This window comes from Bos mutus, chromosome 3, assembly GCF_027580195.1.
Source record: "Bos mutus isolate GX-2022 chromosome 3, NWIPB_WYAK_1.1, whole genome shotgun sequence".
Taxonomy (NCBI): Eukaryota; Metazoa; Chordata; class Mammalia; order Artiodactyla; family Bovidae; genus Bos; species Bos mutus.
The window spans coordinates 92,124,918-92,150,113 of NC_091619.1; the positions used below are offsets into that span (position 1 = coordinate 92,124,918).

The following is a 25,196-nucleotide window of genomic DNA, read 5'->3' on the forward strand; positions in this document are numbered from 1 at the left end:
TAAAATTAATTTAATGGAATCCCATAAACACTAGTTACTTAACAATAAATCAAGATGCTTGATGTATATTCTTAAGCCATTACTTAACAGGAAAAATGGGGGTAAAACAAATATAAGACTCCAATTATTTACTTTGGGCTTCCCCAAAAACAGATAAATAAGGACCTTTATAAAAACTGAAAGGACTAACCACAAAAACCAAGATTATCAATCAATTCTCTGCAGACATTTCTTGAATTATCCAAAAATTTTAAGGTGAAATTCCCCAGAAAATTCTTTTATAGTTATCTTGGCAATAAACACATAAACTTAGTAAAAAGTAAATGCTGAGTAACTACTTCATATATTTTAAAAAAACTATATAATTCATATTTATGCCAAGAACACTACAATTGACAGAAGTTTCATCAACATTCTTACCTATACCTACTCACTCTGAAGGCAGGAACATTTCCTTGGGTTGAGTCAGGATCTCAGTATGCTTTGTCCAGGAAAAGTGAAGGTATGAAAATATAAAACAAAAAAGAATATTGGCTCATTACACACAAGAGAGGCCAGCCATTAAGAGTTGTTGTCAACAGGATGAAAGGAAATACTGAGGAGAGCTCCTCTGGGTGAGTAGTTAAAATGTGATCAAAATGTAAAAGAGGAAGTATATATACACAAAATACTTCTATCGGTATTGATACAAAGACATCTCTGAAAAGATGATAAAACACCTACTTGAGGATTTTCAGAAATGAGATTCACAGAACTATAGGAACATAAGAAATACTGATTCTGAAACATCTCATTTGACTGCTGATGAATTTCAAAGTTGTTAGGTTAGGGAACCTGCCCAAGGTCATATGGTTAATGCCACAGTTTGGACTAGGACCTAATTCTCCTGAATTCCAAATGAGACATCCCCACGCCCCAACCATTTGCTATACTACCCATCTCTTCTGTGTTCTTAACCACTTTAAGTCCCTTTAACTCTCTTGGCCCCCACAATGTACCCTTTAGGGAAAGTCAAAAGAACAGCGTTCTGGACTATGGAGACCATGTAGACCTGCTGATCTAACAATGTAGGAAGCAGTATATCAAACAATGACTGGATTGCAATTCATTTTGGGGTGAAGACCAGAGAGGAAATACAAAAGGAGGAAATTCTGTAGACAACAAAAGGAGAAGCACAAGAGGAAGTATTATCCTCTTTTGTTATTTTATTACTGTTATTTTATTTTGTAGTTAAGTCCATATATTATATAAAACATAACAGGAAAAACCAACAAATGTATAAAATAAATTGAGGTGTCTGGATGGAAAAAAACACAAGAGCTTTGCTTTCATGTCTATAGATCTCTTGATATGTTGTTGGTCTTGCACTAGCGATATCAAATAAAGATATCTAGCTTGAAACAAGATTTGATATGCTGCAAGGTTAAGCCATAGTTTGATGATGGGTCATGACAGATTTTCTAAATCTTATTCTTAAATATTGGCTCTAACAAATGCTGATATAACAAAGTGCAAGCTTTTATCATCAGATAGCAAGAGGGAAGCTTCAGTGAATGAATGCAACTTACCTCCAAGTCCTCTGAAAGGAGGTGAAAAAATATATACTGTGTTTTACCAGTATTCCCCCAAAGCATTACCTAAGCATGCAGGAGGATGCTGTGAGCAGCTACAATAGTAAGATTCAATCCAGAGGTAGGTTCAAGGCCAAGAGTAGAGGAACGGTTGAAGTCCTCCTGGGGCCAGTACCATTTCACAGAATGTTCATCTGTGCTGGGGAATGAGTCTATGGCCTATTTTTTCTGATTTGAAAGGACATTCCCAACTTCAACCTTGCTGAAAAAGAGGCATTTTTGCACCTGCTATTAAGAACAGCTAGAACACAGGATAAGGCTGGCATAAAATTATTTAGCAAGCACATGCTAGGTATTCCAGTTTGAAATCTACCAAACTGTAAAATCAAAAAATTAAAAAGTTGAAGATGGAGCTGTTGTTCCTCAAAGATGAAGAAACCATCTTACAAAAAGAGGGATTAGGCACTCACTTAACTCTATACGGAGAACATCCTTCTCAAGCTAGATGGAAGATGAGGAAGAGCACTGCTACAGGCTGACCAGGCCATTTGGAGACCGAGAGGAGAGGAAACAAGGCATTCAGGAAAGCTAGTAGAAGAAATTCTTCTGGGTCTAACTAGGTAAGTGAATCTAAGGCAACTGCACCAAAGATATGCTACCCATCATGCCAGCCTGTAGCTGGTGGCAAAATATCTCAAGACATTTTAAGCCCAGGAAAATATGAGAAATATGTTAACCAAGCAAATTAAAACCAAAACCTCCAAAGGTAAAAATCTCCTCAGATTCGAAATCCAAGACCCTCACTTTTTATTAATTCTGTGCATCATTAGAAAAAATAAAAAGTAACAAATGTAAAGATTTGCTTTATTTCTACTGGGGTAAGGAGGAGGATAAATAAAACTGGTTTCCAATTTGCTCTCCACTGTATACATACATACCCACACACACACATACACACATACACACACCTAAAATACCCCAACAAAGAACAAAAAAAACCAAGAATTAAAACCCAAAAGACCCTCAAACTGCACCAACACTTCGTATTTTGTCCAAAAGAATAGATCCTGGGAGGAAGTGCAAAATGCAAAATTAATGACCAAAAAATGCTGAACAAACAGCATTATCAATATACAAAATATTTATATTACTGAACTAGTAACAGTTGATGTTCTCCGTGTCTGTAAAACTTTGGAACCACATAGCTGATTTGTTAAATCTAGTCCATGCCAGCTTCCAAAAATCAGAAAAGATCTTAGTTAGCTTCATTCTTTGATGCCTCATCAAAATTTTCTACGAGATCTGAAAAAAAAAAAAGTTAATGAGTTAAATTTACAAAAAAGAAAGTAAATGCAATCCCTATCTTCTGGCTCAACAAATACTGCTACCAAAATTAGCCTGAAAAGACATAGGGCAAGAGGCAGAAACAAATTGGGGGCATTTCACTAATAATGCTTCAATTTCTGCTTAAAATAGAAACCTTAAGGAAATGTTAGTCCTTTTTTGCCTAAGCAAACTACTAAGGTGAATAGCATTTTCGTATGTCAATCATAATTCCTATAGAAATGCTATAACGTAAATTTATAATCACAATGATTCCAATTTAATAAAGGCATATTCTAACTCAGTAAATGCAGTAGAGCTCTGTGTGACAATTTCTGATTCCACATTCTAAATGGGAGGGTTTTTTCATTAGACTGTATGTGCATCATTATGAATCCATTTAAATTCACAAGCTCACCATCAACAAAAAACTGAAAAATCATCACAATGAATTAAATGAGATAAACAGGATGCAAAAAGTCTTAAAACTAAAGAAAGGTTGCTTACCTGGAACATCATCCTCCTCCTCATCAATGTCTTCTGGTTTTGGGGTTTTGCTATCCAGCACTACAAAAAGTTTACTTTAAAATTAGTCACTAAGAACAAAGACCTTTATGGAACACTTACAGTGTTTATTTTTTTTTGCCTATCTACATAGTTTATAGAAACAAATCTTACATAGCTGTTCAGGAGAAGCTAAATACTGTCTAATCTAATCCCATATTTTCTATTTAATACAAAAATTAATAGAAATTTAACTTCTTTAGATATACACTAAATATGCTTGGCAATCTCAATGTGTAGTGAAGGTACAACATGCAAAATGGAATAATTTACGTGAGTTTAAATAAAGACGTTATAGTTAAATTTATTCTCCAAATTCCATATTCTTCAAATACAAAAATCAACATTCAAGATTTTTTTCTATCTCATTTGGTATAAAAGTATCGAGCTTTGCAGAATGAACACTGAAATAAAAGGCTCTGATTTTCAGGAATGACAAGACAAATTTGAAACCAGGACTATCTTGGAAATTCAGAACTTACAGTTGCTTCATTTGTAGTATCATCATTGACAAGACAAATTTGAAACCAGGACTATCTTGGAAATTCAGAACTTACAGTTGCTTCATTTGTAGTATCATCAACAATATTAAATGAAAATATAGTTCTGTGATATCACTGTCTTCTTGTTATTAGTCAGAAGTAAATACCAAATCAACTATTTATAAAATTTCCTTTTAGGTAATTACCTCCCAAATCTCTATATTACCACCAAATGTATCTGAAGAGTCTATAGACTGCACTGCATTAATCACTGAAGGGACAAACTCAAAAATTTATGAAGCATACAAGTAACGTTATAAAAGTAAAATTTACGAACAGGCAAATCCTTCTAGCATGAAATAGATACCTTTAAATCATTAGGTTCTTTAATTAAGATGAAAAGGGAAAGAGGCATTAACCTGAAATACTCACCTTGCCGAGGGAACTGTTCAGCTAACTTCCTAAGACTTGTTAAGCTGTCAGCACCAAGCTGACTTAATATTCCAGGAAGCATTTCTGTGATTGGTTTGGCTTCTGCATGGCCGGTAATTGCAAAGGTGTTGGCAGAAAGGGAAGCTTGGACTTTAGGATTGTTGAAATGAATAACTGTCCCATCATCTTTAATCATGTTCACCTGTATGATCACAGAAAAAAATATATTTCACATATTTGGTACAACTCAAAAAATATGTTTAAAAAACAATTAAAAACAATTCTTGTTTTTTACCTGGTAGGTAGTTTTGCAATCCTGATGTAATAATTATCTATGCAGTGAATTTGGGCGGAAAAACACCCTAGCAACAAAGTAAAATGGTGTTTATGGCACAAATTACTAGGATGGTAAAGAAATAATCACTTTATTATAGAATCTAGATTCTATTATTTTGTTATTATTATTGGCCGTGCCACTTGGCTTACAAGATCTTAGTTCCCTGACTAGGGAATGGACCTGGGTCCAAAACAGTGAAAATCCCATGTCCTAGCTGCTGGACTGCCAGGGAATTCCCTAGAATCTAGATTTTAAATTTAAAGATTTCTACTATGAGAAGGAAGATCATGCCCACATTTTTTAAAAAAGGGAGTTATCAGCCAAGAATTGGCTTCTTAATGAAATTACCCATTACTCAATTTACACTATCAAACTAAATCCATACAGATACTACTGTATCTGTACAATAGTTAGCATCTTACTTATGGTTCGAACAGGTGGTAAGGAGGTAATAGTGTATGGTAAAAATAACCACTGAAAACCCATAAAGAACACTCAGAAATTTAATCAATCAGGGTTTCACTCTTTTGAATATCTAGTAAATTTACAAAAGTTTCAACTTGTTTTCCTCATGTCATTCTTCATAGGAGATTTTGTCAGTTCCTCTAATCCTTTTAGGTGGAGCTTCTCAACAACCTTCAATAACCCTTGTAAATGACAAGAAGCTCTCCCACTCAGTTGTCTAGCCATCTGAACATTTATCAGTTACTAGGAAACCCTTAAAATCATAGCTTTCCTCAATATGAACTGCTTCAGATTTAATCTCATCCATTGCCTGGGACTCACTGAAAAGGAAGGTTGAATGTGTGTGCACTATGTAAAATGTTATTTTTCTCTCTCACTCTTGCTGTGTTTTAGTAGAGCTGTATGTATTATATTTGCATATAAGTTAAATGTGTAAATAATGTGATTACACTATGCAGTTGACTTCACTGGGTAAGTTACCTTGGTGGTAACATGCTTATTATATAAAAAGGTTAGGAGAGTTAATTCTTGGCTACTTTAGAAGCATTTCATGGTCCATCCAAAAACTGCCCTTGTCAGAATCAAGCAGAGATGCTGAGTGTTCTCCATGGTCAGTGGAAGTGGGCTTTTCTTCCTCAGAGGTGATCACCACCACTGACACACAGCACCAGAAAGGAAGGGGAAGAAAGGGGCTTCTAAATTTCAGGCAAGACCTGGAACACAGAGAAAATAAAGGCAAGTCCCCTAGAAAATCGTAACTAAATCCCACAAATACTATACAGAGTAAGCATTCAATCCAACTGAACAAAAATCATGAGTTAAAAATAATTTATGTTAACTTTAGAAAAAAATATGCTATGTACTTCTGAAGATAATTATTGTGTAGGTAGAAAAGTTCAATGCAAAAGTAGCTTAAAGTATGAGAGAGGAATGGCATGAGAAGGTAGCAGTGGCATAGTAGATATGAAATGTGATGTTTTTCTGGATCTGTTCCAGAATCACATAATTTTAGTATGGGAAAAGAATAAAGATATGGTAGGACTACATTTTTCCAAATCAAGACCCATCACTTAACTTAATAAATGACTTCTATAACACTACCAGGGGTGAAAAGTATCCCAACATTGGAATATTAGATATTTTTTATTTACAAACATTACAGTCACAAGAAATTTAAAATCAGTATTGCTCAAAAAAAGTCAGGCCATATATTTGTTGAACTTAGAGGTCTTCTAGTTCAAATCTCTTGTTAAAGAAATAAATACTAATGATAAAGAGTTCTTGGTTAAGCAATATTGTTGTTCAGTAAGCAATATACCCAGGACAAATAACTGATTATGTGCAAACTCAGAACTTAATTAAACTTAGGCTTCCCAACTTTATTTAGCTTCTTTCCTATGATGTCACTCATATTCTTAAACACCTATTTGTCTATAAAAATTCAATTGTGTGGCACCATAAAAGCTTGTCAGAGAATTATCTATCTCAGAGTACAGGTTAAGTAACAGCAGATATATGAATAATATATGTCATATCTATTCCATGTCAGATTGTGAAACAGAAATTAATGGTTGTTTTAAATGAGGTTGTGTAAAAGATATAACTTCATGAATAGAAAGGTCCAGAGACAGGTGGAGAGTTTAATTTTAGAGTTGAGAGAATGAAATACTAGAGGTTACAAAGGCCAGAATCTTTTATTTCAGTCTAACATTCCTTCCCCTCTACTGAGCAAATAACATGGTTATATATGGCTCCTAGATACAGGTTATTAGAACTATCAAAGGATTAATTATTGAGCGAGCAACATGAACAGGACACTTCCCAACTCTTTTAAGAGGCAAAAGGAAGGATAAGGAATTTGTTGAACTGACAAAGCAAACTATATGCATTTCATGTGAAGACTTCACTTTCTCCAGTGACTTTACTGATGTTTGGTCTATGTTAAGTCATACAATCTATATACAGTATAAGGAGAAGGAGCAGACAAATAAAGCCTGTTAAACTACCTACCGTACCAGCTCTCAGGTCCCTTTTTCAATCAATCAAGTATCCCCTTTATGTCACAGTGCTTTTTCCACTTAAAAGGTAGCTGAGGTAAAGAATGCTACTTGAATTATAGAGGAAGAGGCTTTTTTTTTTGACCCCAGTTCAGAACTCCAGATGCCCTTGCTCTTATTTTTCACTCTAATAATACTGACATGTTTTGAAGTTACCAGAAACAACTACTACGTCCTTCCATGCATAGTTTATTTACATACGCTATTTTCACTGTTAAGAAGAACCTTTTCCTGCTTCTCCACATTGCAAGTTCCCATTTATCCAAGACACAGTCAGATGCTTCTTTCTCTGTGAAAACTTAAGGTGGTTTACGCATCTTCCAATTTCATGAAAACTGATACTATACAAAATTATGAGACACAACATTACCTCAAGTGTCAGCACATACTTCAGTTCAGTCGCGTCTGACTCTTTGCGACCCCATGAACCACAGCACACCAGGCCTCCCTGTCACATCACCAACTCCTGGAGTCCACCCAAACCCATGTCCATTGAGTCGGTGATGCCATCCGACCATCTCATCTTCTGTTGTCCCCTTCTCATCCTGCCCTCAATCTTTCCCAGCATCAGGGTCTTTTCCAATGAGTCAGCTCTTCGCATCAGGTGGCCAAAGTATTGGAGTTTCAGCTTCAGCATCAGTCCTTCCAATGAACACCCAGGACTGATCTCCTTTAGGATGGACTGGTTGGATCTCCTTGCAGCCCAAGGGACTCTCAAAAGTCTCCAACACCACAGTTCAAAAGCATCAATTCTTCGGCGCTCATCTTTCTTTATAGTCCAACTTTCACATCCATACATGACTACAGGAAAAACCATAGCCTTGACTAAACAGACCTTTGTTGGCAAAGTAATGTCTCTGCTTTTTACTATGCTGTCTAGGTTGATCATAACTTTCCTTCCAAGGAGTAAGCGTCTTTTAATTTCATGGCTGCAATCACCATCTGCAGTGATTTTGGAGCCCAGAAAAAATAAAATCAGCCACTGTTTCCCCCTCTATTTGCCATGAAGTGATGGGACCGGATTCCATGATCTTAGTTTTTTTTTTTTTTTTTTGCTGTTAATGAAACTTTTATTTTAATGAGTCACAGTTAACATCCAAACTGTTGAACAATCTTCAAAGAAAACTGCAATGTGCAAGGCTGAGTTCACTTTAGATATCATCAATGTCTCCATCATCATCTCCAATGTCATCAAACTGGATTTCATCATCTCCAGAGCCAAATGTATCAGTTTCATTGATTTTAGCATTTTCTGGAAGCTTGCCATATGCCTTCAGACTTCTAGCCTTATCTGCATTGTATTTTAAGATTACATCAGCTTTATTATTATCCTGGTAGTCCCGAAGACCAACCAATATAATGTCTGAGGTATTTATCCAGACCTTCTTTCTCAGTTTCCCTCTGATGTGGTACAATCTCTTAACACCATCGAAACACATAGCTTCCAATCGTCCGTTTCCCAACATTTTGATTACTTGGGCATACTCTTGCTCATCTTCTTTGAACACTAGCGCCCTCTTTTCAGGTTCATTCTCATTCTTGCCTCTGCGTCTGTTTTTACCTCCTTTACCTTTATTCTTAGGCATGGCGGTGACGACGCACTTGGGGCGTCTCCGACTTCTCTCCGGGTGGTGGCGGGGAAGGTCTCCGGAAGGGAGACGTGTGAGATAGGGTGACACGAACTGACTGCAAGAGACTGGGTCGCGTCTGCGGGAGTCTAGCGACGGACATCTTCCGATATCCGCCTTCACCGATGCTTGGCCGCAGCAAATGGCGATGCGCCTGCTTGCGTCCGTTATCCCCACCTCCCAACGTCAGCAGGCCACACCCCCTCCGCTGATCTTAGTTTTCTGAATGTTGAGCTTTAAGCCAACTTTTCCACTCTTCTCTTTCACTTTCATCAAGAGGCTTCTTAGTTCCTCTTCACTTTCTGCCATAAGGGTAGTGTCATCTGCATATCTGAGGTTATTGATATTTCTCCCGGCAATCTTGATTCCAGCTTGTGCTTCCTCCAAGCCCAGCGTTTCTCATGATGTCAGCACATAACAGTCACTCAAATTTGCTGAATGAAGTCATCTCTTCCATTATTTACTGACTGACTTCAGAGAGAGCACCTTCATCTGTTAGTACAGCTAAGAAATTCTATTAAAGACTTTTTCTATGGATCAGATCAGATCAGATCAGTCGCTCAGTCGTATCCGACTCTTTGCGATCCCATGAATCGCAGCACGCCAGGCCTCCCTGTCCATCACCAACTCCCGGAGTTCACTCAGACTCACGTCCATCGAGTCGGTGATGCCATCCAGCCATCTCATCCTCTGTTGTCCCCTTCTCCTCCTGTCCCCAATTCCTCCCAGCATCAGGGTCTTTTCCAATGAGTCAACTCTTCGCATGAGGTGGCCAAAGTACTGGAGTTTCAGCTTGCATACGACATCTCAATAGATGCTGAAAAAGCTCCTGATAAAATTCAACATCCATTTACATTGAAAACTCTCCAGAATGTGGGCATATAGGTGACTTACTGCAACACAAAAAAGGTCACATATGATAAAACCACAGTTAACATCATAGTCAATGGTGAAAAGCTGAAACCATTTCCTGTAAAATCAGGAACAAGACAGGGATACTCACTCTCACCATTTTTATTCAACATAATTTTGGAGGTCCCAACCACAGCAATCAGAGAAGAAAAAGGAAAAAAAAAAAAGGAATCCAAAATTGAAAAAAAGTCGTAAAACTGTCACTGTTTGCTGATGACATGACAGTAGTATTCAGAGAAAATCCTAAAGATGTCACTGAAAAATTACTAGAGCTCATCAATGAATTTGGTAAAGTTGCAGGATACAAAATTAATGTATAGAAATCTGTTGCATTTCTATACACTAATATGAAATATCAGAAAGAGAAATTAAGGAAACAATCCCATTTACTAACACATCAAAAAGAATAAAATACCTAGGAATAAACCTCCCTAGGGAGGCAAAAGATCTATACTCTAAAAATTATTATGATGCTAATGAAAAAGATTGAAGATGACACAAACAGATGGGAAGATATATTCTTGGATTGGGAGAGCCATAATTGTCAAAATGACCACATCACCCAAGGCAATCTATAGATTCAATACAATCCCTATCAAATTACCAACGGTATTTTTCATGGAGCTGGAACAAAAAATTTTATAATTTGTATGGAAATACAAAAGATCCTGAATAGCCAAAACAATCTTGAGAAAGAAGAATGGAGCTGGAGGAATCAAGCTCCTTGACTTCAGACTACATTACAAAGCTACAGTAATCAAAACAGTTGATACTGGGTTTTCCCTGGTGGTCCAGTGGTTAAGAATCTGCCTCACAATGCAAGGGACACCAGTTTGATCCCTGGTCCAGGAAGATCCTACATGACACAGGGCAACTAAACCCGTGTACCACAACTACTGAGCCCATACTCTGGAGCCCATGAGCTGCAATGACTGAGGCCATGCACCACAGCTACTGAAGTCTGTGCACCTAGAGCCCTTGCTCCACAACAAGAGAAGCCACCACAATGAGAAGCCAGCACACCGCAACTAGAGAGCAGTCCCTGCTCACTGCAGCTAGAGAAAGCCTACACATAGGAGCGAAGACCCAGTGCAGCCATTTAAAAAACAAACAAACAAACAAAAAAATAGCATGATATTGGCAAGAAAACAGACACATAGATCAATGGAAGAGAATAGGAAATCCAGAAATAAACCCATGCACTTATGGTTAATTAACCCATGACAAAGAAGGCAAAAATATACAATGGGAAAAAAGACAGTTTCTTCAGTAAGTGGTACTGGGAAAACTGGACAGCTACATGTAAAAGAACACCATATACAAAAATAAACTCAAAATGGATTAAAGATCTAAATGTAAGACTTATACTATATAACTCCTAGAGGAAAACACAAGTAGGACACTCTTCAATGTAATTGCAGCATTATTTGTTTGGATCTGTCTCCTAGAGTAATGGAAATAAAAACAAAAATAAACAAATGAGACCTAATTAAACTCAAAAACTTTTGCACAGCAAAGGAAACCATAAACAAAATGAAAAGGCAACCTACTCAATGGGAGAAAATATTTGCAAATGATATTACCAACAAGGAATCAGTTTCCAAAGTAAAAACCTCAATATCAAAAACAAAACAAAACCCAAATAATCTAATCAACAAATGGACAGAAGACCTAAACAGACATTTCTTCAAAGAAGATATTATACAGATGGCCAGTAGGCACATGGAAAGATGCTCAATACTGCTAAATAATTAGAGTGCAAGTTAAAACTACAATGAGGTACCACCTCATAAGTCATCATTAAAAAGCCTACAAATAATAAATGCTGGAGAGGCTGTGGAGATAAAGGGAACCCTATTACATTGGAGTGTAAATTGGTGCATCCCCTATGGAGAACAATACAGAGCTTTCTCAAAAAACTAAAAACAGAGTTACCATATGATCTAGTAATCCCATTCCTGGACATATATCTGGACAAAACTCTAATTTGAAAAGATACATGTATCCCAACATTCAAAGGAACACAATTTACCACAGTCAAGACATGGAAACAACCTAAATGTCCATCAACAGATGAACAGAGAAAGAAGATGTGGAAGATACACACAATGGAATATTACTCAGCCATAAACAGAATGAAATAATGCCATTTGCAGCAATATGGATAGACCTAGAAATGATCAAATTAAGTGAAGTAATTCAGCCATTATATATAAATGACTGAATCACTTTGGTGTACACTTGAAACTAAGACAACATTGTAAATTACTATAATTCAATTTTTTTAAATGGTTAAAAATTTTTAAATAGTTAAAAAAATTTTTTTTTAATGATTAAAAAAGGATTCACACATAGTGAACGGAAAAAAAGGTTAAAATGGCAGATTTTATGCTATGTTTATTTTCACATAAAAATGTGGAAAAACATAAAACCAAAAAAGCAGGGTATTTGGGACTTCCCTTGTAGTCTCATTGTTAAGACTCCATGCTCCACTGAGGGGGCATGGGTTCGATCCCTGCTTAGTGAACTAAGATCCCACATGCTGGCAGCATGGCCAAAAAAAAAAAAAAAAAAAAAAGGCAGGACATCCAAAGAAATTAAGACTGCCATGTAATAAAAAGGTGACCAGGACAGAGTGCTTTCCTTTAATTCTCCTGCATTCAGAGCTGTACACCCATTGGCACCTGACGCTCTAGGGTGAAGGAAGAAGGAACCACAGTAAGGGTCAACCAGTAACTTTAGGAACTTTAAGTCCTTTTTCTGTACAAGTGGTTCAAGAAAAGGAAAATATTAACAGTAAAACTTTTGTGTACAATTACAAAATTTAAATTCCCAGTCCTAAGCTTTCTCCTGAGCTCCAGCTCTCTATGACTAACTTCTTGCTAAACAATTTCACCTAAAATAATCAGTATCTCTTACATTTAACAGGCCCCAAACAACCTGGGATGTCCATGGGAGTCAGCATGCTGTACACTATAAATGATGAATAAACACAGTTCCTGCTGTCAAGAGTCTTGTAATCAAGAGACTACGGCAAACAGACTACTTGGTTAATAAGTAAGTAATCATACCCTATAATATGAGGTTGTAATAATAAACATATTCAGGCACAGCAATTTAAGTTAAGGCGAGTGGAAGGACAGACAAAGTGTTGATTATTATGCCTGGAAAGAAGGGAAGGTTTCATAGAGACAGAATATACCTTAGTTAAGGTAGAAGCTGTACTCTGAAGATAACAGTAAAATTCCATCTGAACCATCTGAACCAGAGAAACAGATTTTTGGTGACATTTCTTACCAAATACATCTGATAAAATCAACTGTCTCTGAGAAAAGAAACAGATTCTACTTTTGATAGATTCATGTTATCATCAGGGTGACAACACCGTCACTATATTCAATCAGATTACCAAATAAGAAGCACATCTAAGTATCTTCAACTGTCATAGAACATAAGAATTTTTCAGGAATTGAGTTCTGGATTATATTCTCAGAGTTTACAAGGCATTCCTTCCTAAAACCTGGTCAGTTACTTGGCTTCTTTGTATGAAACAGTCTCTGGCACTCCCCTGCCCCTTTCTGACAGCTCTGGATTTCTGTCTTTGCTGCTGCTGCTGCTGCTGCTAAGTCACTTCAGTTGTATCCGACTCTGTGTGACCCCATAGACAGCAGCCCACCAGGCTCCCCATCCCTGAGATTCTCCAGGCAAGAACACTGGAGTGGGTTGCCATTTCCTTCTCCAATGCGTGAAAGTGAAAAGTGAAAGTGAAGTCACTCAGTCGTGTCCTGACTCTTAGCGACCCCATGGACTGTAGCCCACCAGGCTCCTCCGTCCATGGGATTTTCCATGCAAGAGTACTGGAGTGGGGTGCCACTGCCTTCTCCTTTGGTGACAGGTAAAAGAAATCTACATACAATTAAACTTATTACCTCAAATCAACTACTAATTAATACATAAAAGATCAGAGAAGTCCCTCTTAATTCAAACAGTCCTTTAGCTTTTACATATCCGAAGAGGACATAAATTAAGCATTGCTATGCTAAGTCACTTCAGTCGTGTCCGACTCTGTGCGACTCCATAGACGGCAGCCCACCAGGCTCCCCCGTCCCTGGGATTCTCCAGGCAAGAACACTGGAGTGGGTTGCCATTTCCTTCTCCAATGCATGAAAGTGAAAAGTGAAAATGAAGTCGCTCAGTCGTGTCCGACTTCTAGTGACCCGATGGACTGCAGCGCACCAGGCTCCTCCATCCATGGGATTTTCCAGGCAAGAGTACTGGAGTGGGGTGCCCTTAGGAGAGGAAAAAATAATCACCAATACCAAAGGCCTAGAAAGTAAGATCAGAATTTTACTAGGCAAAAGTGCAATGAGTTTTTGAAACCCACCACTGATCTCTCTGTGCCCAAGCCACCAAACTGAGTACTTTCTACTGGTTTGATGTTTTGAAGGTCAAAGTATAGAAAACATAGTAATGTCATTTTTGTTTTACAGTGCTACCATTGCTATCTTCTCTTACCATTCCTATCTGCTCTTTTCAAAAGTTTTTTTTTCTACTTTCCTTAAACTGCCCAAATCCCAAAAGATAGTACATTCTAGAGTTTAGCACTTTGAAAAAGTTCAAAACAGCCCAAACTGTAATTAATGTGTTTATTCTAAGACATATATATTTTTTCCTATTTTAATGTTTCTGAAAACTGCATGTTTTCATGTATACATTTAAGGTAGTAGTTTCTTTTTTCTTCCAAGAAGCTGTTTTTAAAGTGTGTCTCATCATTTTCTTGAAGAAAAAAATTGTTTAATTATAGTAACACATATGTAATGTTTGAGGCAAACCAGATTATATACAGTATACTAGATATGCCTAAATAAAATTATTTTATATCTGCAAAGTGTTACATAAAGTACAAATATCTTGGTTCTCAAAAAATCAATTTTAGAAAGAGGGAAAGAAGGGAAAAAGTAAAACTTCCCATTTTAGGCTCAAACATTCGGAAATTTTATAGCTGTTACTTCATGTTGTTAATTTTCTTTATGTGTATTTTCTCTGTATAACTAGTCTGTGAGGACTGGAAGACGTCACTTACGTACCCATATGGAGGTAGGGGTGCCACAAGAGTGTGTACATGTCTACTGTTGCTATTGTTGTTCAGTCATCCAGTTGTGTCTGACTCTTTGTGACCCCATGGACTACAGCACACCAGGCCTCCCTGAACCTCACTATCTCCCTAAGTTTGCCCAAGTTCATGTCCATTGCATCAGTATATGCCTATATGTACCATTAATTTTCTGTGCAACATTTTGGAGCTATGACTCCCCAAACAGAATTGCATTGGCAACACCAACAAAAATGAATTTACAATATAGTTTTATATATGCTGTAATAAATTTAAATACAGGGCATTATGGAGGTACATAGGAAAGACATCTAACCTGTCTTTGCATATACGTATACGTGTGCTACCAGGAAGACTTATAGGACAAAATAACACCTACATTAATACCTGAAAAGGAGAAAAAGCAATGTCCTTAGAAATACTTTTGGCAATTTCATTTATCCATGATGGTGTAAGTAATGAATTCTGCATGGCAGGTACTCAATAATACAGGATAAGGCAGGTAGAGTCCCTTTCTTTGGTGGGACTTTGAAAGAATGGAGAGGAAGGAGGGGCAGGAGGAGAGGAAAAGGTCAAGAGTGGGCCTAAGTGTAACTAAGAAGACCAAAGCAAGATGAATCAATGAATAAAATGAAGTCTGGTTTTGACATACTTAGCTCAAATCTGGAATTCAACACTTCCCAGCTATGTGATCTTGAGCAGGTACCTGACTCTCTTAAGTCTCAACTTTCTTATCTGTAACCAACAATAACTAATTCAAAGAGATACCACGGAGCTAAAATGCATAATACATATTTTGTTTATCTGGCTAGCTGACTAGTTTCCCTACTAGATGTTAGGCTCTAAAGAACAGAGACTATGAATAATATCTTATGCATCACTGCCTAGCAAAATGCTTGGTATACAGCAGATATTCACTACCATTAAATATTCAATATGACAATTTGAACTACAAAAGTACTATGACCTCAGCACAGCATTATAATTAGGTTTGATTATATGCTGAAGAGATCAAAGACTACTAACCGATTGGTTTGTTATTTCACTATAAAACACTAAAAGTTTTATTAATTATAAGGGCCACAGAGTTTTCCAAATCTGAATAAAATCAAACATTCAGAAAAGCATGCCCTTGGAGATAAAATCTATACTTCAAGGAGGTAAATAAAATCTTTTCCTCTCTCTAAAGAAGTGTTTTCAACAAAGGGTGATTTGCCCCCTAAAGGACCTGCATCAACGTCTGGAGACATTTTTGGCTGTCTTAACTGAAGATCTAGTGGGGAGACTCCAAGAATACTGCCAAATATCCTAGAATGCACAGGACAGTTTTCACAATAAAGAATTATTTGGTTCAAAGTGTCAATAGGGTTGAGGTTGAGTGAGGAGGGGTTGGAGTTGGGAGAGTAGAAAGATAGGCAAAGATGTAAGACTGCCTAAACACTTATTAGTAGGTTAGGGTTAATATTATCAGAGTTCATGTCCATTACTGCCACTTATTCTTCTTTTTAATAAGGCTGTAATTTTTAAAGAGAAGCTTAGATTTGCTTTTTCTCAAATATGTCCCAGATACAGAATGATCTCTCTGGAAATTATTTTAGGTCAATGAAAATATATGAAAACTTTTAATAGCTCAGGGGGGAAAAAAGCATTTTAAATACTTAATTTCAAGACTTGCAAATGAAGTTTTAATACTTATCAGAGTAAGAATGCACAGCCATATCTAGCTATAAGGAAAAAAGATACATGTGACTTACCTTCCCTACTATTTTATCAGTAAGTTAATTTTGAAAGTACAAAGCATATTTAAACAAAGTATTTATTTGTTCATATATCCCCAGTGGAAGGAATATGTGGCACTTTGCCATTTCACTGCCTTTTCTTTGTTACTCTTCTATTTCTTTAATAGAGATCCTCACCTCTACATTGTTTCTGATCTATGTTTTACAGCACATGTGCATTAATAATCTACTAAAACTTGTGAGGTAGTACTATACCTGGTAATGATGTAATAAAATCTGATAGTAGTGAAAATTTAAACAGAAATGGAATCATCAGGTAGAAGTAGATCTAGATGGTAACAGATCACAAATTGTTATTATAATTTTTCTTGCATAAATCAATCTTTGGCTTCTGATCTGAGAAAAGTAGTATCATCAAAATAATTTTAAAATTAAATTAATAGTTTTTGAAAGTGGTCTAATAAGAAATGCAATTCATGTAAAGCTACTGCGAGAGCTTTCTGAGTAATAATTTGAGAGACTGTGAAGAGCAGAAAGGTACTCTTACGGGAAAAAAGTCCACCTTATTGGAAGAAATCTTTGGTTTACCTTATTTCTGTATTATTAGAAAAAAAAATCTTATTTTACATTAAAATTAAAGAGTAGGTCCATAATTTTGTCATATATGCAAATATTGGGTTGGCAAAAAAATTCGTACAAGTTTTCCGGTAAGATAGTACAGAAAAACCTGTACGAACTTTTTGGCCAACCCAGTAGTTTGAGTCTGAAAAGTATAATGAATTCCTTAACCACCTAATAAAATCATTTTTTTGACAATCCAATTTTATACAGTAGGCAAATTCAATAGCTCCAGTCCTTCAAAAAGAGAGTATCAGATTCATTTAAGCTGATATGTTACATTTGAAAGTCTGGATAATCATTTGTGAATGCTCTGTTTATCCACATAACAATTTACAAAGTGATCATACCTCTTCAATACCAGCTATATTATTCACAGCCAGTTTTTTTAGAGAACTCTGAAGTTTTTTGTCATCAGCTGTAGCTGTTCTATGTACCACCTTCTTCTTTCTGCGAGCTGTACCCTGAAAGATAACCAAACAAAAGTGTTAGCATGCCATGCATTTGATAACTGTAATCACTTGTCTTCCTCTCCATAATATTCTTCCTAAAACTCACAGAAAAAACTGCAGACTTAATAGTAATGGTTAATTAGACTTCTCAGTCACAGAGTTGTGACTGTCAGCCAAACGCAGATTTTTGAAGGTTAGTTTCTAGCCAATTTTTCTTATTTTTTCCAATATCTAGCCTGTGTCATTTTAACACATTGTTTCAAAAGTTTTCTAACAAAAAATAATTTTTAACTTCAAAATAACCTGAAGTGTGCTTTACTTCAAATTTCCAACAAATAAGGAAAGTTTTTTATACTATCTACCACCCTCTAAAGATATTCTGAAACTTTGGACATTACAATGTAACAGGTAAATGCCTATTATATGAGTGTTCTAGAATCCTAGAACCTAGGAATGAAAAAGATCAAGTTCTTACATTACAATGGGAAGGAAAAGTCAATATATAAACAGATTAGATTATTTCAAACAGGATAAGTGTATTAAGAAAAAAAAATAACAGAGCAACAAGAATATTGGGTGGGGGCAAAGCACTACTTTATTAGAATGCTCAGGGAAGGTCCCTCTGAAGAGGTGGCGTACGAGCTGAGACTCATGAAAAGATTTAGGTGAAGAGTGATCCAAGAAAAATGAAACAAGAGTGAACCTGTCATTTCTAGACAGAGCAGACCAGTATGACTAGAATAAATAATGGGAAAGGTAAAGGAAAATGAAATCAGAAAGATTGGTAAGGGCCAGATCATGTAACCTAATGTGCCATGAGCAGGAACTAGACTTTATATCAACTGCAATAGGAAGCTACTGGAAGGTTTTAAGCATGAGAATGGTTTGATCCGATTTATGATTCTAAAAGATGACTGAGGTTGCTGTGGAAAATGAACTATAATGAGATCAATCAGGAAGCTACTGTAGAAGTTCTGACGAGAGATGAGAGTGGAGATAACGAGAGCTAAGATGGTCAAAAGAACCAAAAGGATTTACTGATGGACTAAATATAGGATATGAGGGGAAAAAGGAATCTAGAATGATGTTTAGAATTTTGACCTGAGCAAATGAAAATTATACTATTTACTGAGATAGGAAAACTTTCTTTCTAAATGGATATTTTGAAACTCTAAATAATTTTTTCCATTGAAAAACTATTTAAGACAATGAATTAAACTCCTGAGCCAATTTAAATAAATGTAACCTAAAGCAGAGCTGAAGCACTACCAACAGTAGCCCGTATATTGAGAGCTAAATCTTTCTGAGACTTGCCAGGAGTAAAAAGAAAGGAAAGGAGATTTTAATCTCTGGTTAGCTTCTGTAGTATTACTCAGGAAATCAGCCTTATAAAGGGTAGGCAGGAGGCTTAGTCTTAGAAACTCTGGTGGAAGTGGAAGAGAGCCCCAGGAGTAGCAGCGGAGGCTGTAATGAAATCTAGTTAAAGGATGGACTAAGAGAGACTATTAAGATAGATGGCCATTAATTTGTGAAGTGTTCCTGATTCAACTGCTTGCTAGTTACAATTCAAATGATCCTTATGTACCTTAAAATCAACTTGTCTATAAGCTCATCAGTCCACCAAACTATTCTTCCTATACTTCCTAATTTTCATAGCTCTAAAACCAGAAATTTGGAGGCCATCCTAGACTTCTCTCTCACCTCTGTCTCCCACATTCTATTCATCATTAAGTTGTGTCATATACAACCCCTAAATTCGTGTCCCACATACTACAAGCTGTAGCTTCTCCTCTATGCCAAACTTGTTTTCATTTTCCACAATGCCAGCAGCTATCTTTTAAAATCACTGTTACTGTTTTTTCTTAAAATTCTTTAGTAGTTGACCTTGCCTATGGGATAAAATCCTCATCTCCTTAGTATGACACACAAAACTATGATCTGACTCTAAATTACCTGTTTCATTAGCTGCCATTCTTTATCCATTATAAACTCTAGTTGTAACAAATTAAAGCAAGCCATTCCACTAAGCATCATGCTATCCACTAAGCATCTTAGCATCCCATATGCCTTTGCATGTGTGAGAATGACAATCTTCCCCTTCACCCTATCTCATACCTGTTGTTTATTCTTCAAATCTCTGCTCAGTGATGACTTCCTTGACTCAGGTGCACCTTATACTTCATTTTAATATTTACTATTCTGTAGTGTAATTGTGAGTGCATCTCCCTCCCAAGCTGAATTGTGTCAAGAGCAGGAAACTTTGACTTATTTATCTGTTGTGTGCTTGGCACATAGCAGTTGCTCAATAAACTAGCTGAATGACTGTGCCAACCTTCTGGCTTAAAATATACATTAGTGATGTGCTGTATCAAGCTCTTCCAGGTATATTCTGTGTTTCTTGAATATTCCTAACTTTTGCACTGATATATTACATTACTTGCTGCTACAATGTGACTAGTACTTTGGTTACATGAATTTGTTACTATGAGTCTGGAGTTAGATAACTGTATTACTAGGAAAGAAGGAGAAAGTATTAATACTAGTTGTTTCTCCCCTTCCCCCTCTCCTGTTCCTATCCCCAGGAACTATAGTCATTATCAAAGTAAATGACACAGTGGGGCTGCTACATACTATCCAACCTATCCCCTCCCTAGGTCTGAGGTAAATACTATTCTTGCTTTTCCTTTTACAAAGATTGTATTGAGCAGAGATAAAGGTAGAATGTTCTCCTTGAACCCAGGGTTGGAACTAAAGGGAATCAAAGATTTTCAGTGATCAGAACTAACTCTCCCTTAAGTTTCAAAGCACATGGAATAAGAATGCTCATGTTCACATTCACCAACATAGAAAATCAAGTAGGAATTTGGGAGGAAAACCTAGCAACGAACAAATGTACCATCAGCTTTTGCATCTCCCAATGTAAACCTAACTGAAGCAGCAGGGGTATCCAGTCAAGATAAGGTAACCTCAAGATCCAGGAATATCTGAGGGTGAGTCTAACATAATAACAGCTGTCTTTTAGTAAGTGTCTAGTCTGTGCCAGACATTGTTTGAGGTGCTTTATAAATATTACTCTAATATTTAGAAGCATCTTATGTAGGATCATTTTTATTTTACAGATGCAAAAATGGAAGTTTAACAAGATTGAATAACTTGTTCATATCATTTAACCACCAGAATGTTAAAAGGTCTCAAAGGTGGCTATTTCAATTGCACCCATCAGAGAGATATCTTCTAATTACCTATTTTAGATCTAGACATGTTATTTTCAAATTGGAATGTGGTTTAATCTTGATTAATTTAAAAAAGTTTAGATCTTCAATGACCACAAATCCAAAATAATAATACTATCTGGTAATAACACATTCTCCTACCAATTTTTCTTATGCCACACTCACCTTGCCCCCTATCCGGACCTGAGCCTGAAGTTTGGCTAACTTTTCTTGATTCATGCTGTTGGTAAATCTAGGGGGGGAAAAATAAATTTGTTAAAGTCACTGTTTTATTTACCAAAACAACTGTTTATACAACAGTACCTTCTGGTTCATTGAACCTGTAATATGCACCACCACCATGATAATATTGTCTATATTTTTTTTAAATATTAACTTTTTTTTTCTAGCTTTATAAGTCAAATAGCAAAAGAATCAAAATTAAGTAATACCAAGAGGGAGCCATATATACAAACAGAAAATAGAATTGAGATTCAAAATTACTTATTCGAAGATCCCTCCTTAAAAGTGTAATTCGGTACTCTGGTACTCAATAAAACCTAACCAATTCTAAAATCTCTGTAGTTACACCAGTTTCTTCCCCAAAGATTTTAACAGAAGAGAGCTATTAGCAAATTAGCACAACTTTTTTTTTCTCTCAAATAATATTCTGTATTATTTTTTTAAATCATAGATAGAAGACAAAAGAAAGAAAAATCTGGACAAAGAAAAAATTTCAATAGTCTAGCTGTCAAGATATGAGGTAGTCATGGCATCCTATATTCAAGATTAGGTGGTATGTTAATAACAGGAAAAGAGAACCAGATTTCAGACATTCGGTGCTTCTGCAGCACTTTCCACAGAGTTCATTCAAAACCTTGCACTAACTTAGTATGTCATAACTGTCAAGATAGTCTTGCACATAAGGTAAAATGCCTCCTTGCACAATTCGACAAAAACCTATCTCTGCTACATTAATACGAAATTTTGCAGGGAAGAGGAGAATCTTAAACTTTTAAAGGCTAATCTTGATTTTGAAAACTCTAAGTTCATTATAAAGTCAAGAAACCTAGTCTGGTCAGCCCTTTCCTACTAAGGAAAAAAAAGTTCTTCAGTTTATAATGGGTCATAACATTCCACACTATATAAACAAATAAAAGCCAATGTTAAAAGTCTTATTTTACTTGTTCTTAGATCAACAAATCACTATTGAGATACAGCAGAGGGAATAAAGGGTAAGGCTGTTGTCAAAACTTTTTGGTTGATTCTCTAAACTCTTTATAAACATCATCCAGATGAAAAAGATATTGTTTTCTTCATTTTAGAGATGAAAGAATCAAAGATTATGTAAGTACTAATCTTTCTGTATTCTGACACTGTACTGAAGAAACAAACCTGTGTATCTCTCTGCTTTAAGGGCGAAGTCCAGTTCCTAAATAACATTTAGAATTTACAATTCTTCAATCTTTACTCAGCACTGTATCACAATGCTCAAGCAGCTAAAAAAATTCTTTTATAGGAGTTTAAGTGTGAATAGAGTACAAAATCAAAAGGCTTAAGTGTGTGGCAATCTCAACTTAAATCTGACACTGACACTTAAATCTGACACTGACTTAAATCTGCTGATGTAAATCCCAATCTCTACAGTTTCTATAGAAACGGACCAAAATTCACTGTTCTCAAAGTAATGCGGCCATGAAGGTGTAGTGAACTAACTAAGAGCCTAAGGAATTTTTTATTAAAAAAGGGGCTAAGTGAAAATATTAGAACCAGATACAAGATAAACTTTTTGGGACTTCTCTGCATTTTGAAGTAACAATCCCTAAGAGAAGAGATGGAAGAGATGAAAGTCAAAATAGAGCCTTGATCTGTTTGAAACAAAGCCAGAACAAAATTAACTCTTTAAATCAATGTGCAAACAAGAACAGATTCCATTCCAGGTAATAAGTATAATCAAAAACTTGTTCTCAAGGAGTACCTCAGAGAAAAAGCATTTTAGGGAGGCTGGAAGTTCAAAATTGGAAGGGAAAGAAGAAAAGTGGTTCTTTGTCTACTACCAGGTTGGGGTGCATGGAATTCAAGTAAGAAAGTGGACTGGATTCAGTTCATGAGAGAAGAGATGTCAAGCTCAGAATCTGGAATAGACCTCAAAGATAACCTGCTTTAACTCCCTGTTCCTCAATCAACCTTTCTTTTTATTGTACCTGTTATTTCTGTCCTGTATAGGATGCCATCTCAAATACTGGAAAGCAGCAGCAGGGTTTAAATCAGAAATACACAAAACAGCTCACATCCCTTCCAATTTAACAGATTTGGAAATAAGGGCCCTCCTAGGCCCAGAAGGGAGAAGTAACTTCTTAAGGCCATGATTAGTGAGTTCTTCCTTGAGGATCCTAGGATCTTTAGTCTTTTCCTCAAGGATTGAAGAAACGGTGCAAATAATGAGGTTATATCCAACATTTACTGAGTGCCTAAGTTTTAAGCATTATAGTAGGCACTTACACATACCTCATTTTTACAGAGATAAAATAAATTCAGTCTTTAATCCTGACTTTTTATTATGTGGCCTCTAAGAGAGGCACAGGCTTTGCAATCAGAAGGATCAAGGTTCTACTACTTAAGGCTTCAGAAACATATTTTACTTCTCTGAACTTGTATTCCTTCCGTATTAGAAAAAGTGTAACACCACATACTTCACAGTATTTTTTTTCAGAGCTAAAGATTACGTTATCAAGCACTGGGATATTCACAGCAGATATTCAAAAACTGGTAACTATTGTTACCACTCAAGGGACAGAGCTGCTACAGTGAAAGACCGTGGGAACGGAAGTTGAAACCGCCATTCACTGGATGTATTAACACTGCCTGTCGTTCAATCATCAACTTCCTGACAGCCTACTATGCACCAGGCAGTGTGATAGGGCTAAAATGATGGGCAAGGCAATGTTTCAGAGAGGGTGGTAGCCCTGTAAACAAATCCTGCCATTACAAGGTGAAGAGCAATGCCACGGAATACGGTCTCCAGAGCCTGGGGCCGGAGCTTGCTAGCCTCAGTTTCCTTAGCTGTCGAGTTGGAGGATCGAATGAGGTGACCGCAGATAGGTGGTATAAAGCTCACAGCGTTATTGTTGTGAATAATGAGGAGTAACAAAACAGAGGCGGGGGACCACCTGCCTCCTAGGACTTGATCTGGGCGGCAACAGCGCTGGCCCGCTCGCCCCCACGGAAAGCGGTGGTGCTGGGGACCTTCCCTCAGGTGCAGACCCCCAGCTGCGCCGCCGGTAACCGACAGGCCAAGCCAGTCGCTTCCGCCCCCACTCAGCGCGCCACGGCGGAAGTGGCAGCCCAAGCGGTTGGCGGGTGTCGGAAGAAGAGGGCGGGGGGAGACCGTGCGCAGCGGCCTATGGCCGTGGAGTGGCGGGACCGCCGGGGGTCTCACCTGAAGCAGGGAGGGTCCTCCAACACCAGCACGCGGCAACAGCAAGATGGCTGCCTCAGTCGAGACAGAGAAAGACGAAGGCGGCCGCGGCGGCGGGAGTGGGACCCACGTGACACATCCTGCCCCGCCTCTCTCTCACAAGAGCAGCCTATCCTGGGATCGCATATACGAACTACAAAGGCCAAGCCGCTCTGCGCCTCCCAATAGAAAAGCGGCAGGTGCAGTGGCCGCGTTGCATTCTGGAGCTTGCAGTCCCCCTGGAGTTCCATTGTGTCCGTGCCTGCAATTTGTAGGGAGTCTGATAAAGGGGAGGTGTGTATTTTTGTTCGTTTGTCCTTTTGCTCTAGTTGTCTTTCACTGGGCATTAAGTACGCACACGCACTGCCAAGCTTAACTAGTGTGGGGACTCAATTAGCCTCCGTTCTGGAGGAGAGACGGGAAATTTTGACCTGTTTGCTATGCATCCGAGAGGAAAACTGAGAAATAACCCAGTTTAAAAACAACAAAAACAAGTAGATTTAAGAAGAAGCTTTGCACTTGTAAGTACCTGCAGTGAATTATGACCTGGCGCCCTGAAGAGCTAGGTCAGTTTTGCAATGAGAGATTCCAAGTTTGGTTTTCTCGGAGCTTGCGTCAGTTGGTTGCATCATCCCTGAGAGGAGAATTTAGGTTAAAAGGGAAAATAAAGTCCAGTGCTTCTTCTCTAGCAGGAAGGGGCATTCTTGCAGACACGAGACCATGCACCGCAAAACAGACTTGGCAGACCTGTGCCAGACCCCAGCAGTAACCTGAGAATGAAATCCGGTTGTCTGCCTTTTTTTTTTTTTTTTTTTTTTTTTGCGGTGGAGAAAG

General features: G+C 37.2%; 2 protein-coding genes across 5 annotated transcripts; both read right to left on the bottom strand.

Moving 5' to 3' along the window:
• Nucleotides 1-2,418: 2,418 nt before the first annotated feature.
• Nucleotides 2,419-24,474, bottom strand: BTF3L4 (basic transcription factor 3 like 4). 4 transcript variants are annotated; one of them, XM_070368069.1, is made up of 6 exons: nt 24,345-24,474; nt 17,592-17,705; nt 4,668-4,734; nt 4,373-4,574; nt 3,402-3,461; nt 2,419-2,873 (listed from the first exon to the last, which is right to left on the bottom strand). In XM_070368069.1, exons 4-6 carry the CDS (start codon nt 4,566-4,568, stop codon nt 2,827-2,829), a joined length of 303 nt encoding a protein of 100 aa, XP_070224170.1. In that variant the 5' UTR covers nt 4,569-4,574; nt 4,668-4,734; nt 17,592-17,705; nt 24,345-24,474; the 3' UTR covers nt 2,419-2,826. The 4 variants fall into 4 exon arrangements, with proteins under 4 accessions (XP_070224170.1, XP_070224168.1, XP_070224171.1 ...); XM_070368067.1 differs by lacking the exon at nt 4,668-4,734 and adding an exon at nt 21,092-21,158 and having other exon boundaries at nt 24,345-24,419; XM_070368070.1 differs by lacking the exons at nt 4,668-4,734; nt 24,345-24,474 and adding exons at nt 21,092-21,158; nt 24,080-24,226.
• Nucleotides 4,741-17,582, bottom strand: LOC102276554 (eukaryotic translation initiation factor 1A, X-chromosomal-like). The gene is made up of 2 exons (XM_070368071.1): nt 7,602-17,582; nt 4,741-5,887 (listed from the first exon to the last, which is right to left on the bottom strand). Exon 1 carries the CDS (start codon nt 8,815-8,817, stop codon nt 8,383-8,385), a length of 435 nt encoding a protein of 144 aa, XP_070224172.1. The 5' UTR covers nt 8,818-17,582; the 3' UTR covers nt 4,741-5,887; nt 7,602-8,382.
• Nucleotides 24,475-25,196: the final 722 nt, after the last annotated feature.

Excerpts from the sequence above, each read along its gene's own strand:
- LOC102276554 (XM_070368071.1), bottom strand. The coding sequence starts at position 8,817 with ATGCCTAAGAATAAAGGTAAAGGAGGTAAAAACAGACGCAGAGGCAAG.
- BTF3L4 (XM_070368067.1), bottom strand. The coding sequence starts at position 21,145 with ATGAATCAAGAAAAGTTAGCCAAACTTCAGGCTCAGGTCCGGATAGGG. Across the intron at positions 17,706-21,091 it reads AGGTCCGGATAGGGGGCAAG|GGTACAGCTCGCAGAAAGAA; the intron begins GTGAGTGTGGCA and ends GTTATCTTTCAG. Across the intron at positions 2,874-3,401 it reads GGAGGAGGATGATGTTCCAG|ATCTCGTAGAAAATTTTGAT; the intron begins GTAAGCAACCTT and ends TTTTTTTTTCAG.